This window comes from Phaeoacremonium minimum (genome assembly GCF_000392275.1).
Source record: "Phaeoacremonium minimum UCRPA7 unplaced genomic scaffold PA7_03_scaffold_570, whole genome shotgun sequence".
NCBI classification, from domain to species: Eukaryota; Fungi; Ascomycota; class Sordariomycetes; order Togniniales; family Togniniaceae; genus Phaeoacremonium; species Phaeoacremonium minimum.
In genome coordinates, this window is record NW_006921472.1 from 37,598 (window position 1) to 65,140 (window position 27,543).

Consider the following 27,543-nt stretch of genomic DNA (forward strand, 5'->3'; position numbering starts at 1 on the left):
CTTATATCCAAGCGCCAAACGTCCTGAGGTCAATTTATCAGGTGTTATTCCGGATATCGTGGAGGACATGGCTTCTTGCAATAAGATCATCAGCTTTGGTTCCACAAAGGCCGTGATTGAATGGTCAAATGCACCTGTGGTATCTCTGTTTCTCGATGGCATGCAAAAGCCCATACATCGAGATCTCCACTTCCGCTCGTATGCAGTTGACGACACCGGAATAGCGCATTACACAACCTACAAAAAGGACACTTTGCACGTCGGCCTTGGCGAGAAGGCCGCACCCATGAACTTGAGTGGCCGCGGTTTTATCATCTCAGCTAGTGACACTTTTGGATATGACGCCTATCGGACTGACCCCCTTTACAAGCACATCCCACTTCTCATCAACGTCACCCCACAAGGCTGCGTTGGGATCTTCTCCACGTCCCACTCTCGCGGCACGTGGGCCGTGGGGTCTGAGATTGATGGCATGTGGGGTCACTTCAAGGTCTACAGACAAGCTCACGGAGGGCTAGAGGAGTATACGATCATTGGCAAGACGGTAGCAGATGTCGTACGGTCATACGCAGACCTCGTCGGCTACCCATTGCTGGTGCCACGGTATATGATGGGCTATGTTAGTGGAGGTATGAAGTATAGCATGGAAGATCAGCCCAAGGCAGCAGATTCGATCCTGGGCTTCATCAAGAAATGCGAGGAGCACGATATCCCCGTTTCCGCCTTCCAGATGAGTTCTGGATATACTGTGGCCGAGGTTGAACCCAAGACTCGCAACGTGTTCACTTGGAACAGGCACCGTTTTCCGGACCCACGCGCTTTCACACGAGAGTGCCACAAGCACGGAGTCAGGCTGCTGGCCAACATAAAGCCATACGTCTTGGATTGTCATCCCGAATACCAACAGCTCGCGGAAACAGGTGCCTTCTTCAAAGATCCGATCACGAAGAAGACCGCAATTGCTCGTCTATGGAGCGCTGGTGGTGGAGAGAGTGGTGAAGGCAGCCACATTGACTTCACAAGCAAGGCCGGTTATAACTGGTGGTACGATGGATGCCGCGCTCTCAAAGATGTTGGCATTGATGCGATGTGGAATGATAACAACGAGTATAACATTCCGAGTGACGACTGGCAGTGTGCCTTAGAGACTGTGCGGATACCTAAGGGGCAAGCGAGGAAAGACCTCGGCTTGTGGGGCAGAGCCATGCACACTGAGCTTATGGGAAAAGGCTCACATGATGCCTGCGTTGATGCAGAACCAAATGTTCGTCCTCTTGTTCTGACACGTAGTGCTACCGCCGGCACTATGCGCTATGCCGCCTGCTCCTGGAGCGGCGACAACGTGACAAGCTGGGAGGGGATGAAGGGCAGTAACGCCTTGGCACTGAACGCTGGCTTCTCACTTCTCCAGGTAAGTTGAAATCGCTTTGTTGAGAGTATCGTGTACTTATTAACTTTGCGTAGTGCTATGGTCATGATATTGGTGGGTTCGAGGGACCTCAGCCTACACCAGAGCATCTAGTTCGGTGGATCCAGCTGGGTGTTCACAGCCCTCGCTTTGCAATCAACTGTTACAAGACAAGCCCAGAGGACAACCTGGTTGGAGAAGTCATCGAGCCTTGGATGCACCCCTCAGTTACCCCACTCATCAGGAATGCCATCAAGCGTCGCTACGAGCTGATCCCTTACACCTATTCCCACTGCCTGAAGAGCCACTTCACCGCCGTGCCATCTCAACGATGGACGGGTTGGGGCTATGAGAGTGACCCTAATGTCTGGAGTAAGGAGCTTCTAGCAGGAGACACACAATATTGGTTCGGCGATGCTCTTCTAATTTCTGGTGTCTATGAACCCAAGGAAGACATGGCAAGGGTGTACTTACCTAAGAAGAAATCAGCCGCTACGGAAAACAGTAGTGACGATTACGGCTTCTTGAATACCAATGCGCCATTTCAGCACCTTGCTTCCGGGATGTGGCATAACATCAGCTCGACTTGGCATAGCTGTATCCCTGTGATAGCTCGTTGCGGATCCGCAGTTCCTGTTGGCAAGAATCGCCATACGACTTGTAGGGCCGAAGAGGATCCTGAGTTCCCTGCCGAGGAAAAGGATAACTGGCGTGGACTTGAGATTTTCCCGCCTCCCATGCATGGAATGACGCCACACACCAACGCAAACAAGAAACATATCTTTGAGAACACATGGCTGGAGGATGACGGCATCAGCTCCGAAGCAATGGTGTCCTACTCTACATTTCGGATAATATACGAGATCGGCAACGCATATGAGGATGGAATTGCCGTCAGCGTGAACATCACCAAGCAAGGGACGTGGGAGCCACTCTGGCTTAGTAACGGGGTGGATATAATCCTGCCCATTGGCGAAGAGAGGATTGTCTCAGCGAGGACGGGTGCTAAGGCGGTTGACAAGGGGCGAGACAATAGGGGTAGGAAGGTGTGGAACATCGGTGTGCAGCAGGCCCAGGTGAACAATGCAGCCTGAGCGGTATATTAAAACGAGCAGTGTATTTACGTATCTGATTGAAGTGGCAAGTATGAAGACATGACTCGACATAAAGATATATGAATGAAATAATTGTCTGAGAAGCATCCCATGTAATTATTTGGATTTACAACCCGTTGAAAGATTGAGGACGACGCCAAAGAAAAGAATATAACTGAGTCGCACTAATTACAGTGACTGGGAAAACATCAGATTTTCAAGTCGTACCATGTATACTGCTCTCATTATTCAATATTTGATGCTCTAAAAAAGAATTGGCTATATTACAAGCTTCCCGCAGCTTCGGTGAGAACACTGAGAAGGCTCGCTGCCGCGCCACCAATACCCACTGCTCCGATTGTTTCTTGAAGTGCCCTCTTCTTCGACTGGAGCCTGCCACCTCGACGGTCTCCTCCTCTATTTAAACTTGTAATCCGCTCATGGTCTCTGTCATTCTTCCTATCCCTATCCCTGTCCCTGTCTCTGTGTCTGTTGCTTCTGTATTCCCTTTCTCGACGTGTTAGAAGGTCATTAGGATGTCTCCAACCCGTTACCCGCCGCGTTTCTCTTGTCTTCTCTTCCTGATCTCCGCCGCTCGCACCTTTTGCCTTGACACCAGAAAGCGAGAGCCCGACATGGGGTAGCATTTCCTCATTGTCCCGTACTTCCAGATCTGGCTCACTGTCGCTGCTATCCTGTATCCGAGGACCCCATGCATCAAGGTCCGAGTCCCAGGCTTGCAAATCCGAATCCCACGGATCGAGGCCCTCTGTTTCAGTCGCTGTACTGGAGTGTAGATCCAAGTCTGGGACGGTGGGAGGTGCTTTCTCTTGGATGCGTGCCCTCCGCGCTTCTGCGCTAACGCGGGCGAGCCCTAGAACTTCTGCCTTGCTCAAAACACCAAGGATAGCAATGAAATTTGGCCGCGCCTCATATCGCAGATTGGAACGTTCTACGACTTCTGGGCTGACGAGACGACGATCTATTTTGGTCCATGTGGCATCTAGTGGAATTTCCTGGCCCCTACTGTCTGGTGCTAGTCTCGGCCCCGGTGGTAGTTCCCGACTCGCCAGCGGCCCTCGAGTCGACAAGGGCATAATTCGTTGGGAGCGGGCGGTATGATATGTATGAAAGGCAGTAGCATCTAGTCTCATAAGATTGCGTGTAGAAATCAGAGTCATGTTGCGAAATCTGCTGTCATCTGTCTCGCTTGAAGATGAATCAGAATCGTATGAAAGTCCCGGAAGTTTTGCTTTTAAAAGAAACGACTTTGGGCGATAGTTCGAAGAGCTTTCTGGTGATTCGGTGTCGAGGTTTCTCTGCGTGGAAGGAGAACTCGCACGATCAAAGAAACCGCTCGAGTCAAGTTCTCGTATATAGGCTCTGAGAACATCCTATTGAGTTTATTTAGTGATCTGTTAATGAACGACGGTTTGTTCGACGGCTATGAAATACTCAAAAACTGACCTTATGCTGCTCTAAGACATCGCTTGAGAACCCTTCGGTAGCAAGTTCCCTTGAAAATCGTTCCCATAGACTCTCTTCGTCGTTGTTATCATTTAACGTATACCCTAGAGATAGTCGCAATGAGATAACATTGACCTTTTGCTTGATAAATTCGAGTTGTTTCATGCTAGGTATGACCGATGGCTCATCCTTAACTTTTTGAGGATTGTGTAGCTGAATTGTATCGAGAAAGATATCAATGGTAGTCTTCTGGTTACTAAATTCAGCAGAATAGTAGTACAATACTGCGCTGGCCCTGGTGTGAATATCTTCTTTTGGTCTCTGGAGGTCGGTCTTGTTACAAAAATCGTCCAAGACCATGTCGAAATGCACAAGTGAAAAGTTGAAATCCTGTATAATTCCTGTAACCTGGCGATAATACATGCTGCTTTCTGGAGTCTGCTGATTCAGAAGACTGTCCTGATCCTGGGCCTCAAATCGGAGGTGCTTGAGGCTGGCACGAAGGTCGTCTATGGTGTTCGCCACTTTTTCAAGTCCTTGGTACAACACTCTCACACGGCGAGAAAGCTCCAAAGCTTTGCTGTCCAAGGTCGCGATAGTATCGGCTACATTGGGGGAGATTGCTAGGGGCTTGTGCATTGGCCTTCGTTGAGCGAGAATTTGTTTGACCATAGAAGTTCTCCGTTGCTCACTATCTCTCGAGTAGGGAATATTGAAGGCTTCGGGTATTGACGGCAGAGACACCGACACTGCTTTGAGTTGATGGCGAATATTATTTAAGGTATCTTTGATGGGAATGACATAAACATCACCCAAGACGTCGGACGCTACTACATGTCCAATGAGATCGTTGTTGTCCTCGAGGATAACCCAAGACCCAGAATCGCCGTCTTCAATCTCTAAGCAAAGATAAAATTGGTTAGTAGTTAGTTTCCACAATAAACCTTACTCAATTAAGTATAAAAGACTCGTGCGAATCACTTACGTTTATCATTTAGAGATATTATGTAAACATCAACAACTTCTTCACCTGGTTCAATCACTATCTTCGCCATTCCATCCTGAAGAAATCCACCAATTATGCCAGAGGAAGCTGTCGAGATCAGAACAGACCGTTGGGGACCAGGGGTTACTAAATCGCAAGGTGCCAAATCCTGTCTTGCAACTGTGACCATCCTATCGCCGATAGAACCCACCTGTGAGAAATAATTCAGTTGAACTTGGTCTAACTTGAACAAGGCCCAATCAAAGTAGCAAGAGTCGGAAAGCAGGGTAGCGTCTGCAGATGCAATAGTAAAGTCCTCATAACTTTTTGAGTCTTGAAAGTCCCAAGGCGAGCTCGTGCTGCTAGGGTTGTCTGTCGCACACAAGTTTGTGTCCGCCCTTGACCCGATGACTTCTAGGCCTGCCATTTTGTGCTCAAGACTCTTATCTGGAATTGCTGGTTCCCTATAATCGGATGCCTGATCGTCGTAATTGTTGCTCGAGTCACCGAATAAATGCCCGGCCGTCATACCGTAATAGAATGTGCGAAACGCGCCATTTTCGACCTTGAGCACTCCGCCTAGAGTCGCGCGACGCCACTCTTCTGAATCTCTATGATAGAGACGAATCGGTGCTCCACACACTGGCATTGTGTGATCTTCATTTTGAGCAACCTCGACACGATACTTAGAGTCAAAAAGTCTCAATGTGATGCCATTCTGAACAGTTCGGTAGCAAAATGACACCTCCTCCACGCCTCCAGCACGAAAGATTTGCTGATAAGCTGGTTTCTCTAACATGTCATTTATCGTCTTTTCTACATCTGAATTGCAGAAAAACACGATGTACGGTTTTGCGCTGTCTTGGTCTGTCCCCATGACGATGAGGCGGACGGCATCGACTCGCCTTGGTCGATGCCTCGTACCCAATCGCCGGCGTTTTTTGAGACAGTTGTTGAGCGGCTGAGTGATATAGCCAAGAATCTCATGGTAACGCTGAGCCTGCGCTTGGCTTGGATTGAAAACCGTCAAGCCATCAAAAGTCCGCTGCCGCGCTGTATTCACTGTAGGCGGTCTACGGGCGATCGGTGCTTGAGATGCTTTGATTGGCGACGTGGCTTCGTGATTTTCTTTTATCTGTTCGGCTGTCTGAGGTGATTGAAGCTCGGGCTCGGTAGGGTCCTCTTGTAGGGAAATACTTCCGTAGCCCGAGTCGCTCTTTGTTGAGCCAGCCGATGAATAATACGGAGGTTCGGAGATAGATTGGGACGTCTCCTGTGGCGCATCACAAGAGCCTGTGCCTCCATCGGGCGACATGTTGGAGGCTGGATAATCATAGGTCCATGGAGATCTACAGGTCGAATCAAGTCTTAATGACAGTATATCCGTCATCAGCTTGACTATGGAGATGTTGTAGTGCACTTCTCGAAATCAGAGTTAGCGATACTTTGGGAGGGGTCAAGACATTGATTGCGAAAGACGACCGCATCTGACATGTCGCGCAGGCCTCCCCTCCATATTCAATGCGGCTATAGTCTTGGGGCTGTGCAGCGAGACCATTGCCGTGTGCAGCCACCTGATGGCAGTGCTGTTTTCGTGGCTTGCAGGTAGGTGCATCCTCACCAGTAAGACCGCATGTTGAGACTGTCCTTAGCTTCGATGGTTTCTGCTGTGCGTGCGCTACTAAATAAGCTTGCCTTAAAAGCTATAAAGTCCTTGCGATTTTAAGCGGTAGGTACTAGTGTTTCTCGCTAGAACCCGACTCCAGACTGGATATGGATACAACAACACTTCAGAGCCCGCTTGGTGATATCACTGAACAGCACGAGAAGAGTCTGTATGCAACTCTTTGGAACTGGGAAAGTTGTGCCATCTGTGCTGCTTCAAAGTCCACAACCTGCTCGACTTTGGGATGCCCCACGCAGAGGATAAAACGACTGGGTCCTTTCAAGGACTTTTACAGACTCACAACAGCCCGCTATCTGCCTGAATTTGCTGCTTCACCCGAAATCGCTCTGAGAGGCCACGACGATTTGATCGAAATCATACAACATGTCAAGAAGAATCTTGGCACCCCTCGCAAGCAACTCATGACCGAATATTTTACGAGTCGCGCAAAGCGAGAAGGGCACCAAGAGCTTCCAAATTGGCATGATCAAGAGCGGGCATTCAACATGGGTGTCCGAGTTCTCACCATGGTAAACTGCTCCGCCGAAAATCAAGCCGGAGCATTCCTCGAGGAAGGCCTTCAACCGATTGCATGGGCGAACAAAGATTCCTTGGCCAGCTTCATCAATAAAAGCTTTCCGACAACGGACCACCCCAGTCTTAACGACCCCAGCCAGGCCGGAAAGGGAATCAATCTGAAGTCGAGCTTAGAGGGCAGGCGGCTGGTCAAGGTAGCTGGGCTATCTTTTCGGGGAACAGATAACCTTGCACATCATCTTCGTCTCGACGCAGAGAATGGTTGTGTGGAGGTTTTCCATCATACTAGAGCCCTGAAGGAATACCTCATTGCCTCTCGAGATCAGGAAAGCGCTGCATCGGGCCACGCATCATCTGTAGAGTGAGTAATATCCAACCAGTCCAGGTTGAAGGTCTTCGCTGATGTTCAGCTGTGAAAGGTTGTGCCTACCCCGGCAACTCGCGCTTGAAGTAATCGATTCCATCCAAAAGATAATTTTCCCCTTAGAGTCGAATTCGGAGTCGTTGCTGCGCGCATTGGTTGTGAAGCAACACTTCGATCCTGATTGTCTGCGGCTAGTTGATCCCGTACCATATCGGCGACCGAGTGAAAATGATATCCCTTATCGCTATTTTGGTGGCAGACTAATGGATTTGGCACATGAGTTGGAACATCCCACGGCTCGAAGCTTTCTTGAAAAGTGGCTGGAACGTAAAAGCGGTGCGCGATACGTCATGTTAGCAACACTGGCTGGAATTATAGCTGCGGTCATACTAGGCTTTCTCTCCCTCGCTGTCAGCATACTTCAAACCTGGATCTCATGGCAGGCATGGAAGTATCCTGCCGACGGCGGTGGCAGCTGATGTGGCTGGAAGAATCTGTAAATTACACAGCAAGGGGACCCTATGTGTTGTATGGGGTGTTGTGGCTCAACTTGCACCCTAGAAAAACGAGTCGGAAGACCTATTCTTGTCGATTCTGGTTTGCGACAAATAAAGATGAGAAAGCGCGGAGGACTCTCGTCAGCATTCCGAGCTTAATAATCAACCTTGCTAAACTTTCCCAGCACATTTTCTCAGCTGATGCCACTTAGCGCCCGCATACTTGTACAATGTACAGTAGTAGCGGCTAGGTCTGGGCAAACTCGACCTTCTTGTCAAATAATTCCACGCACCCTGAGACTTTGATTGAGACTGAAATAAATCATATACCTCAAGTGAGGCCAGCATATAATGAAGAACCACGACACTACTAAGGTATTTATCGCGCCTAAATTTGCACAGCCTCTTTGAAGTTGACAGCGCTTTTCTTAGGTTCGGAAAAGGCAGAATAGAGAAGCCCAAGCTGCTTATCGCAAGCGAAAGCATGTCTCGGAGATGGAAAAAGAGCGAAGACTTCGCGGGCTAGAGGATATGATTGAACAACTGAGCTCGACATTTATGGCTTTTACCGACGAAGTGCTCGACTCACGACCTGCACGCGGCAGTACGCCACTGTTGAATAATATACTGCAGACAATGAGGGTCTTCCATGGCATAGCTCTGGAAGTTGTTCCATCTGAAGCCGGCGACGGTCTTGGCTTCTACGGCGAAGAGGGCTCTAAGTCGCCATCGATTAGCTCTGATGATTCTATACAACATAATACTCCTACGGCAACGGCCAGCCAGGTGAATAACGGCGGCCGATCACCGCGAAGCAGCTCAGAAAAAGTTTCGCGGCTTACCCAGAGGCCATCCTCACCTGACGTGTCTAGGATGCCATACCAAGAATTTTCATCCCCACATATGCAACCTCAGGTACTTGGCAATGGCTGGATCTATACTCCTGTGCCGGTTCTGTACACCCCAATGCGCATGGGGGATCATATCCTCAATATCCCAGAATTCTGCATTCGTCTAGTAGAAACTACTGTGGCTACTTCATACACTCTGCTACTCGCCGATGCCTTCATTAACAAGGAGTCCGAGGGAACTTTTCGTTGGTCTCGACGGTATACCACACGCGAGGGCCTTCTCTATTGTATGCGGTGGATGCTAGGTCCCGGCCGGAAACTTTTGCCTCTGGCCGTTAACGTCCCGGCAAATCTCTATGCTAGGTATCTAGCCACAGGCCGGAATATTACTTTTGAGAGTGGTGTCAGCGACACTAGCAACAATGACAATGATGTCGAGGGACCGGAATTGCCATCACTACTCAATGCAGCAGATGTCTTCCAAAAGCTGATGGATCTCAACTGTCGATTTGTGGATGAAGATGCCATTGAGATTACCGTGCATGCTGGACATTCAAATAGGCAGCAAAATTGGTTTCTCGATCGTTTTCCAGCACGACAACCAGCTCAAGAGTCTTCGACCCTCACTCTTAGATTGAGTAAAGCTCTTCTCATAAGCAACCTGGCTTATTGCTCTATCTGTCTAGGCCAGGGACCTGGCTATCCGATGGAAGACTTTGCGAGGATAGTGGAAGCTTCAGCGACTTCTGTTAGTGAAAGCGGCCCTTTATTATGATAGCGTTACGCAGAAGACGATCGCTTTCAATGCGGTATATGATGATTTACGTACTTCACCAGTCATAATTGTCTTTTCTCACAATAACAGCTTGTAAGTTGCGAAAACTCCGAATCGTCTTTTAGTCGACAACTTATATTCTAAGTGCTTAGTTGTAGAGTATATAGCGAAATCTAGCCTTATCGTTTTCCAAGTCCACCATAGCTTCATTTGCCTCCCTCATCGGACGCTGCTCGACCCACGGCTCAATTTTCTTATCCACGGCAAATTGGAGCATCTCACGGATCTGGCTTGGACTCCCGATCAGTGAGCCCACGACTTGCCGCCCACCAAATACAAGCGGATTGGCTTCCAGTGGGATGGGCTTGTCTGGAACCGCAAGCTGCACTATGGTCCCTCCTGGCTTCAGGATTTTCAGATATTGTGTTAGTGGTAACTAAGAATATGTCAGCCATGCACCATGAAAATGTTCAGCTCGGGAAGCAGAATCTACATTGGAAGATCCATTTGTACTGATGAGGATGTCGAACTTGGTCGCCCATTTACTGCCCCAGTTCTCATCCTCGTCGGTAGCGATGGAATCATCAGCACCAAGGTCGAGGGTGTCCTGTTTTTTGCTTGCTTTTCTTGAGATGCCAATCACACTCGTTGTTCCCATGGCCTTTGCAAACAATATTGCGAGGTGGCCCAGTCCACCCACGCCCACAATACCAACTCGTTTTCCAGGACCTGCGCCATAACGCTTCAGCGGCTCATATACGGTTGTTCCGGCACACAGCAATGGTGCTGCATGATAAGGTGCAAGACCATCGGGGATTCTGAAGACGAAATGCGAAGGGGCGCGGTGATAAAGAGCATGACCACCTTGGGCATTGCCACCATTAAAGTGTTGGGAGGCATATGTTTGAACTAAGTGGCTGCAGTAATTCTCTGTGTGGTTCTCGCATGGCTCGCATGGGCCATTGCGTTGGAGGCACGAGTCGGACTGTGATCCCACGCCAACAATGTCACCAACTTTGATATCCCCCTCTGCTTTGAGTCCGACACGAGTCGCTACGCCCACGATTTCATGTCCTGTAACAACGGGATAGCCGGTCGGACCCTAGCATGCTTCATTAGCATAGCGCACTACAAAGATATGATATCCTACCCATCGAGAGCGTATAATATGCAGATCAGTGCCACAAATTCCTGAGTGGGTGACCTTTTTCCACATCAGACTTGAGATATAAATTCAACCGGTTGAAGATACCTTGATTTCAATATCAGTTTCCTCCCAGTCCTTTGGCTGGTACTCTTTCCAGACCATGGGTTTCTCGCTTGAAGATGCCTCCTCCAGAACCCAGCCTTCGAATCGAGGAGATGACATTTTGATTGAGGGGAGTAGAAAGTGGCTGTCAGTCGTAGGAAGCTAGTTACATACAAGGCCGATGTATACTCGAGAACATCAGACTCAGACTTGGGGGGCAGGTGAAGTCCTTAATAAATCCTTACTCTTGGTTTTTCATAAGTCAAGGCTTTCTAAATATGAAGCCTTAGATAAGGTGAATTAGTAAGATAGGGGTAGTACAGCCGAGATATGTAATTGCTCAGCCGGCATGCTGATGAAAGGCTGCCGATTCGGACCTTTACCTCGACAAAGTAGTCTCGTTAGCTTTTGAGAACTTGATGCTGTCAACATTACGAATATGAAAGCATGGCAATATTTAAAAGATTGTAGTGCAATTTGATCTCACTCCGTAGTATATTCATTTTTGAGGGACGATCCTTGACCGTTATTCGTATATCGTAATTTGGCTTACAAGGCCTAGGGCTTCTTAGCATGAGCAACAGCAAGTATGGAGCGTGGGCGTGTGTTTGAGTCGTGTGTTGAGCCATATGACAAATGTGCATACACGGTAGTAAACTTACCTAAGCCACACTGAGAGCACCAAAGCTAACAAAGAATCGCCTCGGGGTGCTGACATGAATGCCCCGACACCATGTCAACTAAGTACCACATCCTTGTAATGGCCACAAACGCCTAAGTAGTTGCTATCAAAATTCAAATTTCTTCGAGTTTATAATAATTGCTTCGCAACATTCATGGACAGTTCACACAAACACCAAATCTGTGTGGCAATTTAAATTTATTTTGGCGATATCTAATATCAAATCCTCAAACCCAAGTTGACGTGCACCACCTTTTCCTCAAGATACGCTTCAAGCGTAGACTCTCCTAACTCCCTGCCAAGGCCACTCTGCTTCACACCACCGAACGGCATCTTCACATTGTAGTTGTTGCTCTCGTTGATCCACACCATTCCAGTGTGCAGCTTTGTTGCGGTGCGCATCGCAGTCTTCATGTTCTCAGTGAAGACCATGCCAGCTAAACCATATGCCGAGTCATTTGCTAGGGCAACGGCTTCGTCCTCCGTCTTGAATGTGGTGACCGCGATAACGGGTCCGAAGATCTCTTCGTGGAAGATCTTCATCTTGTTTGTTACGCCGGTGTAGATAGTCGGCTCGATGAAGTAGCCCTTGCCCAAGGTCTTGTAAGGGTTGCCACCAGTGACTAGGTTGGCACCATCTGTCTTAGCATGGTCAAGATATTCAAGGACCTTGTCATACTGCATCTTTGATACCTGAGGGCCTTGAGTGGTACCCTCGTCGAACGGCCTGCCAATCTTTGACGCTTTCGCGAAATCGGAGAAGTACTTCACGAATTTCTCGTGCGCTCCCTCTTGCACTAAGATACGAGCATTGGCACTGCAGATCTGACCGGCGTTACCCATGCCACCGGCAATTGCCCACTTGGCGGCCTGCTCAAGATCTGCATCATCAAAGACAATGAACGCGGACTTTCCACCAGCCTCAACGGTAACTTTCTTCATGTTCACGGCAGCAGCCTTGATTACAGCACGTCCGGTTGCAGTTGAGCCTGTGAAAGCAATCTTGTCTATGTCAAGGTGCTTTGTGAGAGCGTCACCAGTTTCTTTGCCCCATCCGTTGACAACTTGCACCACACCAGGTGGGTACCCAGCTTGTTTGAACAGCTTGGCCAAGAACAAAGCTGATAAAGGAGAGAATTCCGAGGGCTTCATAATGATACAGCAACCGGTAGCTAGAGCGGGACCGATCTTCCACGAGCAGTTGACAAGGGGGAAGTTCCATGGCGAGATGGCACCGCATACACCAACAGGCTGCTTGATGGTGTATCCGAACTTGTCGGAGCTGATTGGAATAGTTTGGCCGTTGATCTTGTCAGCCCAACCGGCGTAGTATCGCAGACACTGGACAACAAGAGGCCACTCGAGAGCTTGAGAGGCTCCATAGGGCTTGCCGACATCCCATGCCTGGAGTGCAAATAACTCGTCCTTGTTATCGTCTATCAGATCAGCCACTTTGTTTAGCAGCTTGGCGCGATCCTCTGGAATCATGTCCCTCCATGTGGGGTCGTTGAAGGCAGCACGCGCTGCCTTGACAGCCTTGTCGACATCGTCTGCTGTGGCGACCTCGACCTCTACGATAGTCTCCTCCGTGCTGTGTACCATAATAGTAAGCTTCTCAGCATCCCGGTACAGTATCCCAGATAAGAACAGCTTGAACGCGAGACAACTTACGCAGGATCAATGCTTGCCAGTTTTTCTGAAGAGCTTCCCTTGATGAACTCATTGTTGATGAAGAGACCTGTTGACAAGGAGATCTTCTGGCCGTTGGGCGCCGTAAGAGTGACCTCGAGGTCAGCCATGTTTACTCAATCACGGAAGACTTTAAAGCTCTGACTGTGAACCATGTTTGCGGGGAGAGTTATAACCTGGTAGTTCATCTATTTAAATAGCGCCCCTCCATAAGCTGTGCCCCCGGTCTTGATCGGCCTCGCGGCATCTTGCACCGAGAGCGGCCGATGCGGGTCGTGCTTGTGGGGGTAAGCACTAAATAAGCACAGAAGGGTTTTTACACTGGTGTCCTTCCATTAGGATTAGCTCCTGCTTCCCGTTCGCATTCCAGCATGTTTTTGACCGAGATCCAGTGTTGAATTTGCGATTATTAACGAAACAAGATCGCTGAAGGAACAAAGATGCTACATATAAGCCCCACCAATTGCTGTTCGCTCGTAAAGAGCTAGCCATTGACTGCACGCCGATCGAAGACCCCACTAGGACAAAGCATATTATCGGAGATAGGTGTTTAATACAAAAGATATTGATATCATAACCCTTTAGGACCTGGTAGGGCCAACACTTCTAGGTGCAGCACGGGGCGCGCACAGCAAAACTCAACCCCAAGGAGTTTGTGGCATATGAAAGAACTCCGTACCGCCTCCAAGGAGCATGTTCCCCGCGTAGTTGGCGGAATCGAGGAGGAACCCGAAAGGATCCGTGGATGGTGGAATGTGCCCAACCGACATATGCGAAGAGAAAACCGGCTGTAGAGATCGAGAATTGTCATTCGCGGCTGATGTAGTATCGAGGGACTGTACAAGGGTAAGTGTTATGCATCAGGATAGCGGGGACTGTACGTACCATGAATGCCTGATCGAATCTCTGGGATTCTGGCATATCTACTGCATTAAGCGATGGCAGTTCTGCGGATGCCAATTCTAACGCCTTGTGCCAGTGTGCGGCAATTGGCCAAGCACTGCATATTTGCAACAGGTCTTTCTTAGACCGGTCCACAATGCTCTCAGATCGATGGGCAAGTCGCGGACACAATTGAGGACATCTCCAGAGTTGCGTGGCAAGCGAGCCACAGAGATAAGCACTGAATGCTAGGAGAGGAGGGAACCCTTCCGTTAAAGGTCTGTTAGCAAGATACACTGCAATACCTTGATGCAGTGAGAGAACGTTTGAAAACAGCTCTTCTGACATGTTTTCCCAAAATAAAATGTGCGTGTCTCTGCTTAATATTCCAGCTTTGATTTCTGCCAGATATGTTCTGCGGAGCACGATATTGCATAGACGGATTGCTAGGAAAATGGACGTGTATGCAATATCCAAGTTCTGCGCCTTATACACTCGTAGGTTCCATTCCGTCCACGTATGTTCTTTAGAAAGGCCAGCCTCCCATTCCAATAGCGCCATGGATTGTTGAGAATATGGGCTCGCATTATCCCAGAGTTGAACATCCCCAATCTTCGGACCGCCTCCGTCAAGGCATGCGCCACGGGCAATTTGACCCCAGAACTTGTAACCTTGGATCACAGCACCAAATAGTGACCGTGACGAACAGTTTACAAGTTCTGGATGATCGATTGCTGCTTGTGATGTTGGAAGGGCGGCACGAATTCTTGGAATCACTCCAAAAGCGAAGTCGCTTTCATCCGAAGGTAGTAGCGCTGTTAGGTCGTTAAGTGCAAAAGGAACTGGTGAGTGATGACCAGCAAACAAGTTGCGCAGCACTGTGAGGTGTTAGCATCTTATGTGTGCAACTGGAATAGGCAATCATACTGCCCATCATCCACAGTGTCCGTCGAGCTTCCTCGGACTGGATGATATCCTCTGGTTGCGCATCATCTGGTAACGTGTACGTATCCTCTCTATGGAGGCGAAGCATGCCAACAATTGTTGATGCTACGCCAAGGTGAATCTAAACATCTCTGGTCAGCCTTGTAAGTGTATCGGATTCAGATAGCTTACAAGGCTTTTGTTGCAATCTCCCTTTGCCCATTCAGCAGTTCCCAGGAGTATGAAAGCCTGAGATGTTTCAAGTGTAGGTTTGTACATCTCAGCAGGAGCCATCTCTTCTGCCAATGTCACAAATACATCCGATGCTTTGACTGGACCCCCAAATCGCTTCACCAAACTTGGCGTAAACCTCGCTGACATTCCGAGGATGCATATTAATAAAAATTGATTGAATGAGGTGAAATCATTCTCAACTTGGGTGAGGAAGCGGACTTTTGGAACAAAGTCCAATTGGAAGCAACAGTTGATGTAGACCCGACAGCCTTCCACGATCTCTTCTTTTGGCAAGAGCTCTTGCAAGGTTGCAACCACTGTTGGTGCTGGGGTTTGTGGCACCTGTCTGTATACGAGTTAGGCCACTGGTGATTATATGGAACACGCTGTACAAACCCCGGAGTCTGCTCGACTGTTGCATGCTGGCTAACAGGCGAGTTGAATTCTATCGCCTATCATTGTCTGTTAGTTAAGCCCTCTTCCATAGAGATAACATGACTTGACCTTGATTTCCTTGCCTCCTCGGCTCACGAACACGCTATCAATCGTCAGTACATACCTTGAACTACTGCATTGAGCACTTACCATGTCTCGGCTACAGCAGCGCCGGCCTCTCTACAGCCTACACATGGCGCTTTGGCGCCATCGTGCTTGCACTTACTACGATGGCGACGACATCTATCCTCTTGTAAGCCAATTGCCGGACACGCAAGCTTCGCAAACTTTTACCGTGTGCAGGCTATTGTCGCTCTCTTCGTTCGAGCTGACGGCGGGAAAGCTTGACGCAGCGCTAGTTTCGAGGGTTCCGAGGATCGCGCAGTCATTTTGTGTACTTGATACCGGTTCTCAAGTCAAATGGATGGAGTTTCCTTCGCTTCTAAGATACCGTTCCCGATTCCTGTTACGTAAGGAACGCACCAGTGCTTCTTACCCTCCGGCGACTCAGTCGCCAATTAGTCTAGCCATTTAGCGTCATGAGGAATGGATCATGGGAGCCAATAGCCCCATTCCAGTGAATTAGTGCAACTATAGATCTTCCTTATCTGGAGGCCAGGTCTCACTCAGTGTAACAGTCGCAGATCGCTATCTGTTTCCTCCGGCGGCACGGCGGGAACTTGCGGGATTCCAATTCGCACAATACCGGCGGCATTCGATAACACTCTTGCCTAGGGCGATAACCTTGCAAGTCTAAATTATCTGGGGATTTCAAGCGGCCTATGATTAGGCAATGTCTCCTACGTGTTTACTGTAGTACTCAATCAAGATCGTCCCAGTCATTCGCTCAGATTCACCGCACATGATGGGCTCACTTGTGCCCATGTCTCAGAACACTGTACGTGTTAAGGCGATTGACACAACCACGAACCAAGTTGTTGACGCGAGAGCCTTCATCGAGCCTGTGCACAAAGGGCAAGAAACACTCAACTTGCCCACACTCGCATTTCTTGTGGAGCATGATGGGCTTGGAAAGAGAATCCTCTTCGACTGCGGGGGTCGTAAAGATTATCAGAATTTCGCCCTCGGCGTGCTGAAGAAGATGGACGAAATATTATTTTCCATGAAAGTCGACAAAGACATCGATGAGATTCTAGAAGACGCTGGCATAGATCTTAACTCAGTTGACAGCATGATATGGAGTCACTGGCATTTCGATCATCACGGTGCACCGGAGCGGTTCCCCAAAAGCGTCGAGATTGTGGTTGGACCAGGATTTAAAGACTTGTTTATGCCTGGCTTTCCAACTCGTCCCGATGCCATCCTTTCAGATGCCTACTTCGAGTGAGCATTTAATCCATCTATGAAGGAAAACAGAGGCTGACAAAATACTTAGAGGACGGGAGGTACGAGAGATAGCATTCAGTGACCTTGAGATGAAATGTGGTAGGTTTCCGGCAGTCGATTATTTCGGGGACGGTTCGTTCTACCTTCTTGACAGCCCTGGTCACGCTATAGGCCACATGTGTGCGCTTGCACGGACAACACCTGACACGTTCATCTTCATGGGAGGAGATATCTGCCATAGTCCGGGAAACTATCGTCCTACCAGAGCGTTCCCGTTGCCAGATCCTGTACCCAGCGGCCAACTCAATGCCGCATTTCCAAAACCGTGTCCGTGCTCGCTATTTACTCCTCTTCACCGTGCCCATCCGGATGTTGACAAAACACGAACAACGCCATTTTTCGGTCTGTCACGGACTGAGAACTCGACTTTTATGGATATCCCTGCTGCCAATAACAGTATCGACGCAATGCGGGAATTTGAAGAGAGTTCGGATGTTCTCGTGTGCATATCTCACGATATGGCTCTCATTAATGTCCTTCCTTTGCTCAATAAGAATCCCAAGGCAGATATCAACGATTGGAAAGTGCAGGGTTACAAGGAAGATGCGCGATGGTTCTGGCTTAACGAGCTACCTAGAGACGGCAAACCGGGCCAGCCACCACTTGTTAACGGGCGTTTCTGGAGAGGGCGTGAAGTTAAGTCATGGACGGATCCGGTGCCAGATACACTAGATGTAAAATAAAACATACATGTCCACGAGGAACGGCTTACATGATACGATGTATAAACAAACGCCTTCGAATCAATAAATCCCCGACGGCCGTTGTTCGTGGTGATATCGCTCGGATCGGAGGGTCTAGACCATAGCTAACTTTATCGCGGCTAGATCATGAAGTTAGTTGTTCCTATCTGTCCCGGCGGCATTTTCAGTCGTCATAGTGCAGCGTAATTGGACCCGCACTGCGCGACATACAAGCGCAATCTCTTGTAGCACACATCAAATCTGCTAGCCGAAACTTATTCCTAATCAACATTTAGCAGTAGAGCCGCATTCACAACCTTGACTGCTATTGGTATCTTTGCATCATACTCCGGGCCTACTTCAATGTCAACAGCAACACTCACGTATCTTGCTGGTGGTGATGATGGAGCGATTAGGGTGAAAACAGCCTCTCGTGCAGTCGGTGGACTTGAGGTCCTCGTGCGCATCACCCATTCAGGTGTATGCGGCACTGATGGTCACGACCGAGTTGCTGGATGTGGCTTGGGTCATGAGGGAGTCGGCGTTGTAGAAGAGACCGGAAAGGAGGTGACGCATTTCAAGATCGGCCAGCGAGTTGGATGCAGGTAAGTGACGGTCAAATGGAGTTAACATACCAAGCTAACAATATTGTAGTTGGCAAACATCGGTTCGTAAACAACCTTCCTTCCACCTTCTGTCTGATCAGCTACAAAGATGTTCGGGCAGTTGATATCTCGGAATCTTGCTGACCGGCATCAATCAGTGCTGCGGACATTGCCGTGAGTGTGTGGCCGGCTATAAACAATGTTGTCCTCAATCCGTGGGCCAAAAGTATGGCGATCTAGAACAAGGGTGCTTCGGGAATTATGTTGTTAGACATCAAAGTTTCGTATATCCCATTCCGGATGAGATCGAATCAAAATACGCAGGACCGCTGCTTTGTGCTGGTGTAGGTTATCTGGCAACCTCCTCGCAAATGGCTGCTCATGTTTTTTCTCTAGATTACTGTCTTTGAGGCTTTACAAATTTCAGGAACCAAGGCGACCGATCGCGTGGGAATTATTGGTTTAGGTGGTCTGGGTCATATCGCTGTACTGTATGCCCGCGCCATGGGCTGCGATGTGGTTGTGTTCTCTGGCTCGGAAAAGAAGAAGGCAGATGCTTCAGAGCTTGGGGCATCGGAGTTTCATGTTCTCAAATCCGGAGACCAGTCAACCTCAGACACGCCAGCGAATATTGACGTGATGCTCATCTGTGGAGGCACTGTCTCCGATCTGACCCCGTAGGTCCCAGGCTCTATAGTGGTGGCCCTATACTAACATAATGCCTCAGCATAATGCCCCTACTTCGGCGTCGCTCGAGAATTGTTCCTCTGACAATACAAGCGGAACCGCTCATCGTCCCGTAAGTAAATATTCAAGCGGAAACCACTCCTGTCGCTGACATGTATCTTAGATATATGCCCCTGATCCTGCCCGGGACTCAAATAATGTAAGTAATGATCTACAAACATGGAGGTAAATAGTTCAAGTCTGACAACCACTTAGTGGAAGCACTGGGGCCTCGGACGAGAACCGCGAACTTGCACTCCTTTTTGCTGCACGTCACCAAATCAAGCCGTGGGTTGAAGAGTTCCCTATGAGCGCAGATGGATTGACAGAGGCTTTGGAGAAGCTGCAGAGCGGCTCTATACGCTATCGAGCAGTGCTGAGCACGGAGCTGGGGAATGGATTGCACTGAATTAGAGACGCAGATGAAACCAATTAACACATGCATGGCCCTTTAACTTTCAACCAGAGCATTATTTCACTTGCAATTTTGGATCTTTGTCAGGGGCGGTGACTCATGATTGTGCGTGCCATGGAAATTAGCAAATCGCAGTGATGGCGGCTACGGCATCCAAAAGAAAGACCACAGCCGCACGTTAGATCCGCATTATGGTTCCCCTATTCAACTTCAGCTAGCATGATTATATGCCGGAAGACAAGGGTGTTAGACCTCGATTCCTTAACTGGGCCCGATGCAGTTAGCATTTAGAATTTTGATAAGGCAGCGGCGGGAAGTCGCTTCATAACAGAAGATTGCTCAGCGATTGCTCTTTTGCATTGAACCCGCCGGGATGAAGTGCCTAGCCGCCGGTAGACTTGTCTAGATCTGCGCCGCTGTTATGTATCTCCGTTATCATACACAACATTAGCGCCGTGTCAATCGTCGACGTCTGACTAACCCCTCCATTAGTGGCGATTGCTCTATGTAACAAACCAGCTTGAACATCTGAACTCGAGTTAGGAGGAACAAGCTAGATGAGTTTGAGGGAGGGATCCTAATCGAATTTCTTGTTTCGCCTATCGCAGCGGCTTGACTGCTTAATTATCTCACAGACTTCATTGTGTGAGCATTGTTGAGAGTCTACAGTTTTAAAGGCACCCTTTACAAGACTTATTCTATCTACGAAGCTCAGTATCCTCTCAAATTCTCGATACCGGGTTCAAACACACAACCAACGCTTTCAGAAATTATGGGGAGCTATGTTGAGGAAGAAGATTATGGCAGGCGCCTGCTGCCGAATGTGGTCGATAAATGTGCGAAGACGAGGCCCGATAGAATTGCCTATTCATTCCCTATCGGCGATGACCCGGCTGGTGGCTTCCATCATGTCACCAACCTTCGTTATGCAAACGGCATCGATCGCACGGCTTGGTACATTGAACAACAATTTGGTATACCTAATCCGAGCTCTTTTCCGGGTATTGGATATATCGGGCCGAGTGAGTTCATAGAAGATGTGTAGTACTGATGCAAGTGTTTGACAATAAAGTAGATGACCTTCGGTATGCAATACTGGCAGTTGCTGCAGTGAAGGTGGGATACAAGGTTGGTCCTAACTATTTCACAATCGCAAAATATGGCACATTGCTGACTAGGCTCTAGATGATATTTCTCTCACCTCGAAACAGTGTCGATGGACATCTCGCAGTCATTGACCGATGCGGCTGCGACTTGTGGCTTTTGCCATCCCAGAGACTAGGCCATGTTGACCAAATACTGAAGAAAAGACCTATGAAAGTGGTCCCTTTGCCAGAGCAACTGGAGTTATTGAATGAGGGAGCTGTGGCGAAATATCATTATGCGAAGACTTTCACCGAGGCACGACAAGATCCCTTCGTGGTCCTACACACTTCGGGATCAACAGGACTTCCGAAGCCCGTGATCGTTCCAAACGGGAGCTTAGCTACAACAGACGCACATCACTTGCTTCCACCTGTTGAAGGACGCTTGACACAAGCTCAATTTTTCACAATTCCCCGTAGAGTGTATTCTACTTTTCCAAACTTTCATGTAAGGCCCAGCAATCCTTCTATTTGGCAGAAACTAAAATGGCTGCTTTGAAATAGTCGGCAGGCATGGTCTTTTGTTTTGCGTTGCCATTTTACTATGAGCTAAGCATTGTAATGGGACCTACTTCAGTGCCCGTAAATTTAGACTTGGTGAACTCTATGCTGGATCATGCCGATGTTGACGGGTCACTGTTAGCGCCTTCAACTCTGGAGGAGATTTCCAAGGATCCTTCCTCGCTTGCAAAATTGGCTAGGACGTCGTTCACATTGTTCGGGGGCGGTAAGTCTCTTTTAAGATTACAGCACTCTAGTAATCTGCTAATGTTATTAGGGCCGCTCAACAAACAATGTGGTGACCGAATCAATGCCGTAACTCGCGTGTTCAACATCATGGGAGTGACAGAGGGCTCGCTCTTTCCCATAGTTCAGGCAGAACCAGAAGATTGGCATTATCATCACTTTCACCCCGCTGGCGGTTATACTTACAAGCAACGCACGGAAGAGCTTTGGGAGCAATTTCAAACTCGAGACCCGGAACTTCATCTCACCCAAGCATTTCTTCAAACATTCCCAGATCAGGATGAAGTTGCCACAAAGGATCTTTATTCGAAGCATCCAACAAAACCTGGGCGATGGCTCTATAGGGGTCGGACAGACGATGTTATAGTGTTGTCAAATGGAGAGAAGGTCAACCCGGTAGATATGGAAGCCTGCATCAACAGTCACCCGGACGTGAAGGCATCCATTGTCGTAAGTATTACAAAACCCCGAATCTCAGTCTTAAGCCTAACTTCCTCGATTGAACAGGTCGGGCAAGGAAAATTTCAAACAGCAGTTCTCATCGAACTATTTAAGCCTCTGCCGACAAATGACAAGGACCTTCGGGCGCTGAAGGACAGCTTGTGGACCAACATACAGGCTGCAAATCGTGAGGCCCCAGCACACGGACAGCTTCACAAAGACTGCATACTATTTGCCTCAGATAAAAAACCATTTGTGCTGGCTGGAAAAGAGACTGTCTTGCGTGCAATGACGGTTAGTCTGTACGAATCATTTATCAACGACTTCTACGAAAATCAGGAGAAGAGACAATCAACGGGAACGGCTTGCATTAATCTTTCGGACTTGAGCACCATAAAACAAGACATTCATCGTCTAATATCTCAAATTCTCGATGGTGCTGAATTGGCACCAAGCGATGACTTTTTTGTCGCTGGTCTGGACTCTTTGTCGGTTTTCAAAGTTCTAGCGAACCTCCGCGCGTCCTTTCAAGCGGGAGAAGATAGAGACGATAGGGCCGTGACAGCGGGTCTAATATATTCTAACCCTACAGTCGACAAACTCTCGAGGGCTTTAGACCACCTTCTTCGGCCGAATGCCAATCTGCAGAATGTTTCAACTACTGAAAAGCTTATGAGCGAACTTTTGGAAAAGTACAAGTCGAATCTGCCCGAAAGGCTGCCCAGGACAACCAAGATCCCAGTTTCGGGTGCTTCTGTAATTGTAACAGGAACAACCGGATCACTAGGATCGTATTTACTCGATACATTACTATCGAATGCAAATATCCGCAAGGTCTATTGCCTCAACAGATCAGCGAATGCGCGGGACAGCCAAATAGAGACAAACAAAGTCAGAGGTCTTGGAGTAGACTTATCTTCGGATCGTGTCAAATTTCTTCAGGCTGATCTTTCTAGACAAAATCTAGGACTGAGTGATGAAGATTATCATGAGCTACTGCAAGAAGTTACACACATTATTCGTAAGTCAATAGTTCATTCTACAAAGTTCTCAATGCGATTGAGACTGAGTCCCTCGAAGACAATCAATGGCAGGTCGATTTTCACCTACATCTCTCATCGTTTGAGCCACACATTCGAGGTGTTCGCCACCTAGTAGACTTTTCTCTTCAGAGTGAGATGAATGCTGGTATATTATTCGTCTCCTCAGTAGGAGTTGTTCAAGCACAACAAACAAATAAGCCTGTCCCCGAGGCACTAGTCACGGACTTCTCAGTAGCAGAAGGAGGCTATGGTCAATCAAAGTTGGTATCAGAGTTAATCTTAGATACAGCAAGCACCAGAAGCGGGGTTGACTGTAGTGTTTGTCGTCTGGGTCAGATAGCTGGTCCGGCCAATACAGCCACCGGAATGTGGAACAAGCAGGAGTGGTTGCCTTCGGTCAGTTGTCTCTCTATGTCTTTCGGTCTTCCAGAGAACTCTTCAATAAGATACATCGATTCTAATGATGTGATTAGATTATTGCCAGCTCAAAATATTTGGGAAAACTTCCGTCCACTCTGTCATCCTTGGATAGAGTTGATTGGCTTCCAGTTGACCTCACCTCAAGCATAATCGCTGAACTTGTAGGGCTGAGCTGCCACCAATATCCCATGACAGCAAGTTCGCCGGGGTCAATGCGAATCTTTCATGGTGTTAATCCTTCAGTCTGCTCATGGACCTCTTTGGTACCGACAGTTGCCTCATGCTTAGGTCATGAGATCTCTGTTGTTTCCTGGTCCGAGTGGCTTTCAGCCCTCGTGGCTTCTGAAGCGAAAGCAGACTATGATCGTAATCCAGGGCTTAAGCTGCTGGCATTTTACAAGAACATAGAGAAGGCTGCACTCATGGGCTTACAGCTTCCGGTTTTGGAGACACAGGAAACTCAAATGGTGAGTGGAACATTGAAATCACTCGAGGCTGTCAACGAGGCTTGGATGTCAAATTGGATGAGTCAGTGGGATTTCTAGAAGGAATCAGCATTCTGGACGAAAGTTAAAGAATAAAAAAGATCGATTGACGAACAGAAACTCTCTTATTGTCATATATACTCGCTGTAAACATGGTGCGTCGGTGCGGAAAGGTAGCGGACATCACAATTCCTTTTCGTCACCAAAAGTATGATGACAGCAAAACGTATATTTCTCATATCTAAAAAGCATTTTGAATGTAATTCTTGTTACACTCAAAATTCCAAATCGCCTCTCCCCGCATTGTAAGTAAATCATCTCTAAGTCTCAAATCCCGAAGGAAATAAGCTGCTATCACGACACTATTGAAGAACTGCTCTGGGTCAATGTCGGCTCCTTCCATGGATGTGGCCCTATCGCCCTGTAAGACGATGCTCTAGTGTCCTCAAAGGTATGTAGCAAAGAACACATAGTACAATGCCAACTTCAAAGCCGATGTCACCAGTCGTACGCGCAATAGGACCAGTATACCATGTTTCCGACATGCAAGGCACAATCAAGCCGAAGGGAATGATGACTGATGCAACTGCAGCCGCACCAACTGGCAGCTTGTCTCCAATATTCCAGATGGCGGGATCGTAGCTGGATGCACTTTTTCGGAAGTAAAGATGCTCTGTAGATACGATGCCGACGAAGACAGCGCCCCAATACGATATGACGCCCAAGAAATTCTCCAAAGACTCTTCTAAAGAGGCGCTAATCGGAATAGCTGCTCCAATGACGATTGCAGTGGTAATGACAGAGAAGATATATCTTGGGATCTTGCTGAAAATTGGGAGAAGCATTTGAAACTGCATGGTGATGGCATACATTGTTCCAGCAATGTTGCCAAGAAGGGAGAAAGCAATAACCACGGCGACGAATTTGCCGAAGCCTCCGGCGGGCCTAAGCATCTCAAGCATCACACCACCAGTTGAACCTTGTTCGAAGGCTGCCATCCAAGACTCAATGCTAGGTGTTGCGCCGCCAATAGCTGCACCTAGGCACATGAGCGGAATCGTAGGAAGAACAAGACCGCCGTAGGTGTATAGGAAGATACGCATCCTAGGTCAAATATCAGTATTATTTTCCCATTGCTATCATTTAGATCTTACTTCGGAACACTTGGGTGAACGTAAACACAGAAGTCCGATACCATGGTGGCCCAAGTGACGGTAAAGGATATAACAACACAGCCAAATGTCAAGACGCGGCCCGCGGTGACTGGCTCAGCAGCAGCTTGGTGTTTAAGAAGGTGACCGCCACATCCCACGGTGATGAGGATAGCAATGAGAGCAGGAATCCACGCCCAGCGCTCATATGTATGGACAACTCGATAACCCAGGAAAGCAATCAGGAGCGAAGCAATAGAGATGACGACAATTCCGAGGTCCCAGCTTAGGCCACCGCCGCTGACTGCAGAGAGGGTTTGCCCAGCAATGATGACGCTCACAATGGACCAGCCAACTGTTGTCGCCAAGTTAAACAAGGCAACAATGAAGATTGCGTAGAGTCCAAAACTGTAACGAGCTTGCACGATTTGTCGCATTCCAGTCTGTGGACCAAGTGTTCCCAGAGCCGATGGCGGGATAGCCGCGAAGAGAGTGAAGAAGAGGATTGTCAACGATGCGGCTTGCAAACTTAGCCCCTGGAACAAGGTTCCGACAAGACCCGTCGTAATGGCCAGAGGGGTCAAACTTGCGGTCCACCAGAAGGAGAAGATGTTGAACGGTCGTGTGTCGTTTCTGTCTTCGAGAGGGACGGGCTGAACGCCACGAGTCTCTACTCCATAAGAGGCGAGACGCTTCCACCACGGCTGCGAAACTTCAATGCATTGCGACTCTTCTGTGGTCGATTCAACAGCCGAATCTGCCGCTCTCTTTTCCATATCGTCATTGCCATTTCTGCTGCCGTACTCCATGAGAGGCAATCCGATATCCAAAAGAATACAATCTGCCAGGACAGAAATTGAAGCCGAGATTTTGAACGAACAATATCCTTGGGAAGGATTCACAGCAAGTGATTTCTTCGACGGGACGCCGAACCCTACATAAGTGTTCCAAGACGAGAATGAAGCTTCTTGCTGTTTGCCACTCGCATAAGCCACTAGATATGAATGAATGATAACAGGTCTTGGCGGCTCGGAAGATTACCTCGCGATAGGCATCTTCCTGCACGCAAGAAGCAAAGTCTTCAAGCGTGACCTACTATCTCTGACTGAAGATTGCGAAAGCGTCTAGTGACCGCTTATCTAGGTTATCTCGACCCGCCGGTCGAGTTCGAGACTCCCGGCGGGATCTCCTGGTGGGTCAAGCGTATCTGCGGCACATGAATTTGCCCCATCAACATTTCAAGACAAAGGATGCTGATGAAGCTAATGGTCAATCAACTAAGCTCATTAATGGCTAGTACTTAATATACGAAATGGCACAGGTGGATTGATAGACAACGATCTTACTTGTTGAAGATAGCTCTTTAGTCGGCAAACGCAAAGCGGGCATTTTCAATGAACCTGGCTATGGCGATATAAGGTCAATTGTTCACGTCACAATGCAGCGTGTCATGGGCTCATTTTTATTGATACCTCGTGAACTCAAAGCGGTCTCCTAACCTTGCAGGAGGTATCTTGGGCGTGCTGACTGCGACGTTGCGTGGAAGCCTCAATTGCCACTACCTCCGAGGATTTTCCTCTTTATTACAGTACTACAAAACATATTCATCAAAAGTGAATGGTGTGATCCTTAAGTGATGTTACTTGACTGAGAAGTCGTGTTTTCCTGTGCCCTAAGTTTCACGCTCTACAGTTTCCTATAGTCGATCGCCTCCAGCAACTCGTCCTTGCAACTAGCAGGGGCGTTCACGACGTTGCAATTGGCAGCAACGCCACCCTCAAAGCGTGCCGCATACTCCACCATCCATCTCGAACTCATACCATAGGCCGGATAGTCAGTACTCAAGATTTGAGCGCCGCTAGCAAGGGCATGCTCCATGTATGACGTATTGACGATCGTCGCCATATGGTCATCAGCAAAGGTTCGGACCCAATAGTTTCCCTTCACTTGTTCTTGGATGTTGGCTTGGAGCTCGTCTGTTTGCGGGTGGTTTAGCTTTTGAAAAGCACAATCAGGAGAATTGGGCTGTGAGTTAGTGAAGACGACACGGCCTTCCAGACTAGGGCGACCTAATAAAGATGAAATGTTAGTGCCATGCCAATAAAGAGATTCTAAGCATCAGCGAACAGTACGTACCATCTGTGTAAGGTTGGTTGATCTCAGAAAAGGTACTGTCCATAAGAAACATCACGCGACCCCTGGCAGATTCTAGATCGGGCCAACCGTAGGTCAGCACGGACTCCTCAAGGGTTAAGTTGCTACGACGAATGTAGTCCGAAGTGATCATCTCATCCTCGGCAAATACAGAACCGAACTCGGCGTCGAGGGCTGCCAAGTTTTGTGTGTCATTCTAATAAGGGTTGGTGCCCCGCCCTGAGCAGCAAAGTACGTGCCCAGCTTAAACTCGGTCATGATAGAAATGGGAACATGCCGTGGGTGAGCCTTGGACCAGTCACGAATGACTTGAAGGCAGGAAACTAGAGCATAGCAAGAAGCCTAGACGTCAACATCAGGAATATGCATATTTTTTGCTCCT

At 48.4% G+C, this 27,543-nt stretch overlaps 5 protein-coding genes across 5 annotated transcripts; 3 read left to right on the forward strand and 2 right to left on the reverse strand.

Annotated features, from left to right (window-relative positions):
- Positions 1-160: 160 nt before the first annotated feature.
- UCRPA7_8035 (putative neutral alpha-glucosidase ab precursor protein) lies at positions 161-2,502 on the forward strand (the record flags this gene model as incomplete). The annotated part of the gene is made up of 2 exons (XM_007920560.1): positions 161-1,411; positions 1,465-2,502. 2 exons carry the CDS (start codon positions 161-163, stop codon positions 2,500-2,502), a joined length of 2,289 nt encoding a protein of 762 aa, XP_007918751.1.
- Positions 2,503-11,794: 9,292 nt separating this feature from the next.
- On the reverse strand, positions 11,795-13,374 carry UCRPA7_8036 (putative aldehyde dehydrogenase protein; the record flags this gene model as incomplete). Its single annotated transcript, XM_007920556.1, has 2 exons — positions 11,795-13,166; positions 13,247-13,374. 2 exons carry the CDS (start codon positions 13,372-13,374, stop codon positions 11,795-11,797), a joined length of 1,500 nt encoding a protein of 499 aa, XP_007918747.1.
- A 3,227-nt stretch (positions 13,375-16,601) lies between these two features.
- On the forward strand, positions 16,602-17,087 carry UCRPA7_8037 (putative metallo-beta-lactamase superfamily protein; the record flags this gene model as incomplete). Its single annotated transcript, XM_007920551.1, has 1 exon — positions 16,602-17,087. One exon carries the CDS (start codon positions 16,602-16,604, stop codon positions 17,085-17,087), a length of 486 nt encoding a protein of 161 aa, XP_007918742.1.
- A 1,105-nt stretch (positions 17,088-18,192) lies between these two features.
- On the forward strand, positions 18,193-19,569 carry UCRPA7_8038 (putative alcohol dehydrogenase protein; the record flags this gene model as incomplete). Its single annotated transcript, XM_007920561.1, has 6 exons — positions 18,193-18,434; positions 18,484-18,496; positions 18,831-19,111; positions 19,162-19,233; positions 19,285-19,320; positions 19,377-19,569. The coding sequence occupies 6 exons, from the start codon at positions 18,193-18,195 to the stop codon at positions 19,567-19,569; spliced, it is 837 nt and encodes a 278-aa protein (XP_007918752.1).
- A 4,700-nt stretch (positions 19,570-24,269) lies between these two features.
- On the reverse strand, positions 24,270-25,783 carry UCRPA7_8039 (putative purine-cytosine permease fcy22 protein; the record flags this gene model as incomplete). The annotated part of the gene is made up of 2 exons (XM_007920558.1): positions 24,270-24,960; positions 25,011-25,783. The coding sequence occupies 2 exons, from the start codon at positions 25,781-25,783 to the stop codon at positions 24,270-24,272; spliced, it is 1,464 nt and encodes a 487-aa protein (XP_007918749.1).
- Between the last annotated feature and the right edge of the window lie 1,760 nt (positions 25,784-27,543).